An 8,352-nucleotide genomic window follows, 5' to 3' on the forward strand; every position below is an offset into this window, starting at 1 on the left:
GATCACTTAAAAGATAGAATAATATATAATTATCTATAAAAATAAAGCAGATTATCTCTTACTGCAGGCGCTTCTAAAACATGGGAATTTTTAATAGAGGTCCAGTCGAAAATTTATCAAAACTTGACTTGTCGATAATGTTTTTGATAAATTTCCGACTAATTTTAGTCACAAACGTCCATCGAAAATTCTATTTATCCGTAATGAAGTTAAAATGAGCAAATAAAATAATTATTCTTTTAACGTATTAGCCGTGGATGTAAATTTAAATCTTGAACTTATAATTTTGGGTAAACTCAAAATCTTAAATATTAAAATTTAAATCATGAATTCGTCGTATATGTGCTAAACCCATTAAAGGAATGAATAGATTTTTTTTTAATTCCTTTGATAACCGTGTTTTCTCTTGAGGTGTTGTGTGGTACCCCACTGGGGTAGTGGGGGTGGGATAAGAGGAGAGGGGGGGGGGGTGCTTGGTTGTGATTTTATATATAAGTAGGTGGCCTTGGGTGCTGGTCTTATACATTAGTTGGCTAAAGAGTTAGGCTACTCTTCATCTCTTAAAAAAATTTCCCAAGTCTTTCTTGTTCTTCCATCAAACAAAGCTCTAATTTTGTTCCTCTCAGTAAGATAAACAATATATTTTCTTGAACTTGGTTGCTACTATTTTCTTGAAATTATGGGGAGACAACCTTGTTGTGACAAAGTTGGATTGAAGAAAGGTCCATGGACTGCTGAGGAAGATAAGAAGCTCATTAACTTCATTCTCAACAATGGTCAATGTTGTTGGAGAGCTGTCCCTAAACTAGCAGGTCTCTCTCATTTTTCATCTTTTAATTCGTCAGCCTGCATTAGGCCCTGACAAATTCAAACTAGACACAACAGGTCTTAACAGAAATGATAGCACCGATGATAAGAGAAAATAGACACACACACACATATATATATATATATATTAAAAAACAGAATTGGTTGACCCTCAAGGCATGTTTTGGTATGGAGGAAAATATTTTCCGTCTTACCAAACACACCCTTAATCCAAAGGCAATGTTCTTTAGTGGGCTAATGTGGAAAAATGAGAAGGGGTGGTCTCAACGATTGTTTTCATTCCCATAATTGGTCCAATTTTTATCAAAAGCAAGTGAATTACTTACAAGTATAACTTGATTATAGTAAATAGTAATAGTATAATTATTATTTTTTATGTATGTTGAGGAGATTTTGGTTATGGTGCAGGGCTTTTGAGGTGTGGAAAGAGTTGTAGACTGAGATGGACAAATTATTTAAGACCAGACTTGAAGAGAGGTCTTTTATCAGAATATGAAGAAAAGATGGTTATTGATCTTCATGCTCAACTTGGCAATAGGTAAATAAATTATTTATGTTTGGAAAAAAAAAAAAAACATGCCAATTATTTCTCATACTTTTCACTTTTGACATTTGAATATTTCAAAAACATGTGTGAAAAGTATAGCACTTATTAAAGAAGTGCTATGTCTATTTGGAGCTCTTTGGGTGGATCATAATTTTCATGTGGAGTTCTTTAAAACTTCAAGAAGATAATAAATTAAAAAAGAGTGACTTTCAAGTGGTAGACAACACCTTTAACTCAATTTCAGGCACCCATTCTTCAACTGTGTACCTTTCAGTGTGTCATTGTTATCCATCAATTATTATTATTTTCTGTACCTAGTAATGACTCTTTGTTATTAGCCAAGTGGGAAAATGGACCCCCTCACAAGATACCAGCATAACAAAAATTTACTCTCTTCATCTATGGAGGGTAATATGTCATTTTAGTTTGAGGTTTCTTCTTTCTTTACGGGTTTGACCATTTTAAGGATTTTTTTACGCAACCGATATATTAACCTCTTATAATAGGTTACTTACGATAGATTCTGAGTTACCAATCAATGCTTCTCGATGATCTGATTGAGTAAATATTATTTGCAGGTGGTCCAAAATTGCCTCTCATCTACCTGGAAGAACCGATAATGAAATCAAGAACCATTGGAATACACACATCAAGAAGAAGCTGAAGAAAATGGGAATTGATCCAGTCACTCACAAGCCAATCTCCACTGCTACTACTGACCAAACAAACATATTAGAACAAGAAAATCAGCCAATTCAACAGGAAAAAATTCAAGAAATATTAATGCCACAAATGGATATTGAAAGTAGTCCAATTGATCAATCAGCAATTACAGAGATCAAATCTGAAGACGACGAGAACAACAACAACAATAATAATGACACAGGGACAAGTTGCGCTAATAATTTTGACTCAATCATAGTGGAAGTCAACAATAATGGCTTTTGTACAGATGAAGTTCCATTGATTGAACCCCATGAAATTTTAGTCCCTACTTCTCAAGAATCAACTCCATCAACATCATCATCTTCATTTTCAGCATCATCATCATCCAGCATTCTTGAAGATTTGAAGTTTTTGCCAAGCTTTGATGAATGGCCAATGGAAAATAATAACATGGGATTTGGCTGGGAAATTAATGATTTCAGCAGTACGTTGGATTTCTTGCTTGACGATGATAGTGACATGACAAATAATGTCACATTTGACGAATGTTGGAAGTTTGAGCAACTCTTGTGATATAAGTTTATTCGATATGCGGAGTTTAATTAAAAACTGTTTTTTTTTTCTTCTTTTGATTGTGTCACTTTTTGTTAATAGTAGTTTTGGTTGTTAATTACATGCAGTGAAGAAGAATAAAAAGTCAAAAAAGTATATGGGGAGAAAACACGAAAGCGCCATATGTATCAAATATTTGTTCTACTTTTGTTGTAAAAAACTCTTTTGTTCTTATAATGCACAAATCAGAATATATTGCCCTTACATAAATGAATGGAAAGGTTAATTATATTCTGATCATCATACAAGTCCATCTTTATTTTTCAGAACGTACTTGTCTTTTTTCGCTAATTTGTTACAGAAATGTTAGGATTAATTCAAATCTTATTTATTCACGTGGTTTTATCAATTAACGATTACAAGTGAGAAACATTAGTTTAAGAATAATTTACGTACTCCACAATGCATAAGAAAGACTGGAGTTGGAGAAAAATGATAGTCAAATGGAGCCGATACCTTCACGAGGATGAAGATCAAGTAAACGAAGCACATTCTTGCTCGTGTCACTGACAGTGTAAAGAAATTTTTAATATCGATGTAAATTTATCTGTCGTAACAAATTACCTCTCTTATTTTTCTGTTATTAATTTCACAAAATCTTTTGGTTACTAATTTCACAAACTCATGAGAAATTACTTGTGTTTATCTGATAATAATTTCATTATAGGGTCACTCCTTAGAAGGTAAACTCCTTTTTTTTTTTTTTTTTGGTTGTTGTGGTTTTATTATATTGTTTCGTACAATCTCTCCGCTGACTAGTAGCAGCATATATATGGCACTGTTAAAACTTCAACTTTGTTGTTGTTGTGATTTTATTATATTTTAGATTTCTTTTCAATGGTACTGGAAATTTTATTTCTGCCTAAATCACCATGAAAGCTAATTAATTAGGCAAAGAAGCTAACTCGGTAAAGTTGGATGACCATAAAAGTTAACTAGGCAAAATTGAATAACTTTTGAAATACAAAACAAAATTGAATGACTTTAATGGTCTATTATTATAAGTTGAGTGACTATTCAGGCATATTCAACTAAAGGATATTGTAGATTTTGACCTTTTTTTCAATAGGGCAAAAATACAGAAGAAAGCAAGTGACCAATAACTTATACACTAACTGCTAAAATATTCTCATTATTCAAGAGAGAGAAAATTTAAAACAATATCGTTTAACATTTGTCCTTCATAAATTTTATTGGAGGCATGCAATGAGCAGTACGTACTTGATAATGCTAATACCTTTCTTAATAAATTTTATTAACAATAGTATAGAGTTACTTGTGACCATCTGTCCATCTCGAGTAGCCTATTTAAATTTAAACACATAAAAAACTTACATACTTTTCTGTCTTTATTAAAAGTTGAATCCCATCCGAGCGCCTATACATGGACTACGGTCTTCATTACAACTTAATTGACACTTAGCTATAGTACCCTTAGTCGCTACAAATTACGAGTTTCGACTATTTTATTTTTGTAATTTCTTTTACTACTACTACTACTACTACTATACTCTTATTATTGTCATTATCATTATTACATTTTCTTAGTTATGTGTGTACTGATTATGTGTATATAAGAAAAAAAGACATCCATTGTGTGTTTCCGCATTGATGTTTACATGTTAGTACTTAGTAGGTAGTATCATAACTAACAATAATGAATTAATTTATATCACATGCATAGTAAATATTTTTTCCATGTGTAATATTGTATTGGAGCAGTTCTCATGTTACAATAGTTTGGTATAATGCAGGTTATAAGATTAGTGTAATATTTAAATCTCCGATTGAAAAGTAAATATATCTCAATCAAGATTAGGACTTTTCTTGTTTTGATACTAAATGCATATGACTTATAAATAGTTTTAAGTAGATGGTCAAAACTTGTACTTTGACAATTAGTAGATTAGTCTATTTCCTTTTCTTTTTTTTGTAAATTACGTAATTACCTACGGCGAATTGACTAGATTACCAGTATATGAAGATGATCTTAGATATGAAACATATCAACTGTATTATTTTGAAACAAGAATGTCATTCCACTTAACAACATTAGTGACAGTAAAATTATCTGAAAATAAATCCTTTAATCCCTTTCAATTTATTTGTGCTATTTTATTAAGGGTTTTAATACATTTGGCTGTGTGGCCGAAATTTGAGACATCCGCTAGTTAAATATACAAAAAATTTGCACCAATTATGTAATCAAAATGTATAGTATCATCAATATACAAAATATACTACTTTTTCAACAATTATTTTGATAGATGGCTATACTGTGTAAAAATCATTTTTATTAATCATAAAAAAAATTGGTTTCTCACACCAATATTTGATACTCGCTTTAATTCGGCCCAACTAATATGAATTTGCATCGAAAATTTCATTTTTAGAAGAAAGCGCTTCCAATTAAAGATGACTTCATTCCCGGAGTTCGAACTCAAAATGTCTGTTAAATTACCATGGCATTGCCTTTGAAAAAGCTTTCACATATGGACAAAAATATTTCCTTGGATAATAAAAGCTATTATACCTAACTGATAAAGATGTATATTAATAAATTGTTTTTCTTATTGTCAAATGATTGTTTAAAGCTGATACATGGGATAACTTTACATGAACCAAAAGTCAAATTACATAAAATTTTATCACGTAATTTATACAATTAAATCTCAAGTTGGATGTAAAGGTGACAACTTCCCTAGCTACCCTTTCAATTCCCAACCAAAAACTAAAAGACAAAAATTGTAAATAAATAAATAATCATGAAGATAGCAAATCTCAAAGATTAGAGCATATTAATCATTGATTAGTGTGGAATTATACGGGTAGAAGCAACCTTATTGAACACTTAGAGGTATGAATATGAATTATTTAATGCATAATTAAGAATAAGTAATATTAGTTGTTGGCATATATATAAACAAGGCTGAGTCAGGAATTCAAACAAGGAGATCCAAAATAAAAACTGATATGCCAACGAGAATATTAGTAATATTAGTTGTTGGCATACACACACATACGTATATATAGTGTGTGCAAAAACAAAATTATCCTATTTACATTGTATAATTTTTCAACAAAGGGAGTTCAGTTGAACCCACTTACAACCATCTGCCTCCGCTGCAATATATAAATGCAATTTATTCGAGCCTGTGATACTTATAAAAAATAAAATTTGGACCAGAGATTTTGACAAAAACTAGTGTGCATCAGCTCAGCATCAAAGATGAAGTATGCAGCTACTTCACATGTGATGCAATGTGTAGTTAGTGGGAATATAGCATTTCTTATATCATAATTCCTTAACAAGCTTTGAATTATCTTGAATCTTTTGCCTTTTGTAGTTATTCCAAAACAATATAATTCTTGAAATTTTAGGGAAAATAGCTACCCCAAAGTTATACTAGTATTGTATTTTAATTTGGGAAAAGGTCAAATTCACTTCCATAATATTCGAAATTAAGCAATTTTACCCTCCATTAGACTCTAGGTAACTTTAAACTATAGTAAAAAGTTAACGGGTGACTTTTGACCATATCTCTCGAAGAATTTATTTGGACGCAAGAGTACTCGCCATCTATTTCATGTTGGAGCTTAGTAATTAATAAGGATAAATACGAGATAATTTGCTAACGACAAAGGTAATTACAAGATGATTCGCAGATTGCTTATTTTGATAAATCAAGCAAATAGATAACCTAATCATAACTTCCAACTAAGAATTAAAGATGCTAGAATATTACAGCAAGAAAGTACAAATTCAAAGATACTGTTGAAAATATTGTTCCAGCTGATACTAGATTATTCTTTAGATTCGTTATTTTCCTAAAAGTTTGTTAAAACTCATTAACAAACTGATTAAGCTCCAAACTCCAATCATGCGACTATTATCAATTTTGAAGAAATTTTGTCAGAAAAATTACTTATCTAGAGGGGAATATTGAAAATCATGTCCATATTGTACAATTTTAATGCTTTATTGAGGATTGCAAAGATAGCTGTTAATACTTTATATAATATTTCGCTTCAACTGAAAAAATTATACACAACTTAATTAAAGCCTAAGTTGAACCTCTTGAAAACTTTTATTTTACACGAGATTCACGCATTATAAGCTTCCATCTTATTAACTCAAATATGATCTGTATTTTTGTTTCAAAATACAAATAATAATATCTATTTGGATACCTAAGATTCTTAGTTTTAGGGGGAGAATCTCAAAGATTCCTAGCAATTGCTTTATCAAGTCCTTTGTAAAACAAAAACTTGTTTTGTCTCTTCCAAATCCGTTTATATATTTTGTTTTAAAAATAATTTTAATTCACGAATACCGCAAAAAAAAGTTTATCGAGAAAAATATAAAGCAGAATTAAAATGAAAATGAATACGGATGAGACGTGGGAAAGAGACAAAACAAAAAACAAGGGCAAACAAGAAAAATGCTAATATTTGATTTATATCCCAGAACGTATAGCCTTAACACTTATAGCATCATTGATTTATGAATTATTATTGCATATATATTTAGTACTTGTGGCATTATCATATCATTGCTCCATAAGCCATGCAGTTATTCAAAGGTAATGGTTTAACTACTCTCCAACTTTTATTTATTTTTAACTGCACTAATTTGATATATATTCATAACTATGTTTTGACTTAACAATATCAAAAAGCTTTAAAGAAACGAGAAAAAAAAAGAAAGAATTCCACTTGAGATATATTGGATCCACATGCGCATGTTTATTAAGTCACTTAGCTACCAAACCAAACAATTTTCTTCGTTTTTGGTATGAAAAAATCAAACAATTTGAATGTCATCACAAAATCATGTAAGAGTTAAGAGAGAAAAAAAGCAAGAAACATTTCTTTTCGACTAGCATTATCAATAATATATTACGCTTATAGATTGATTTACTGACCTAAAATATATTATACAGAAACTACACCTACATGTATGATGGAGAAATTAAGCTTCAATCTTTTATAATTTAATGAGTCGCATTTCTAACAAGGTTTTATTAAAATAGAAAATTGAGAAGTCAAAATAATTCAGATATTCGTGTGGGGTACTTGAAAATTGTCTTTTAATTGTGTTTGCTTTAACATAAAAATTAAAATCACACTAACAGTAGGATTCCCGCTATGTCATTGTACTCTTAAGATTTAAATAACTAACAAAAAAAATTTCTTGGATCATAAACACACATCGTAAACTCATTTACCACTTGACATAATCTTACGAGGTCACAATCCATTCAACGCGATTCCCTAAAATGAAAAAGAATTAGGGATCAGATGTGCAAGAAATTAAATTCAGGTGTTTCATAATCGATCCATTCATTGTTCTAAATTTCTAGAGCACGTTTGTTTTTAAAAAAAAAAAAAAAAAAATCATTATTGCTATAAGAAAATATCTAATTTTTTAGGTGAAATTTAGTTATTTTTACGTTGAATTATAAAGAATTAGAATTATCCAATGTTATCCACTTTGACTACAACAACCCTAAGTCTAAGAAATTAAGAGTCAATTACGTAACCATTACACAGTACGATTGACTCCTAGTGGCTTTTCAGTTGGACTGTCTAAAACACTAGTTTTTTAAGATTAAATTATCTAGACCTGCTATCAAGGATATTGACTTTTGGTAAATTATAGAAAAATTGTTATAAGGCCAATAAGTAAATACTTACTC

At 30.2% G+C, this 8,352-nt stretch overlaps 1 protein-coding gene across 1 annotated transcript; it reads left to right on the forward strand.

The window, feature by feature from the left end:
• The first annotated feature begins 538 nt into the window (after positions 1 to 538).
• LOC132058923 (transcription factor MYB20-like) lies at positions 539 to 2,893 on the forward strand. The gene is made up of 3 exons (XM_059451347.1): positions 539 to 812; positions 1,237 to 1,366; positions 1,954 to 2,893. The coding sequence occupies exons 1-3, from the start codon at positions 680 to 682 to the stop codon at positions 2,612 to 2,614; spliced, it is 924 nt and encodes a 307-aa protein (XP_059307330.1). The 5' UTR covers positions 539 to 679; the 3' UTR covers positions 2,615 to 2,893.
• The last annotated feature ends 5,459 nt before the right edge of the window (positions 2,894 to 8,352 follow it).

This window comes from Lycium ferocissimum, chromosome 6 (assembly GCF_029784015.1).
Source record: "Lycium ferocissimum isolate CSIRO_LF1 chromosome 6, AGI_CSIRO_Lferr_CH_V1, whole genome shotgun sequence".
Classification (NCBI taxonomy): Eukaryota; Viridiplantae; Streptophyta; class Magnoliopsida; order Solanales; family Solanaceae; genus Lycium; species Lycium ferocissimum.

Excerpts from the sequence above, each read along its gene's own strand:
- LOC132058923 (XM_059451347.1), top strand. The coding sequence starts at position 680 with ATGGGGAGACAACCTTGTTGTGACAAAGTTGGATTGAAGAAAGGTCCA. Across the intron at positions 813-1,236 it reads AGCTGTCCCTAAACTAGCAG|GGCTTTTGAGGTGTGGAAAG; the intron begins GTCTCTCTCATT and ends GTTATGGTGCAG. Across the intron at positions 1,367-1,953 it reads CATGCTCAACTTGGCAATAG|GTGGTCCAAAATTGCCTCTC; the intron begins GTAAATAAATTA and ends TATTATTTGCAG.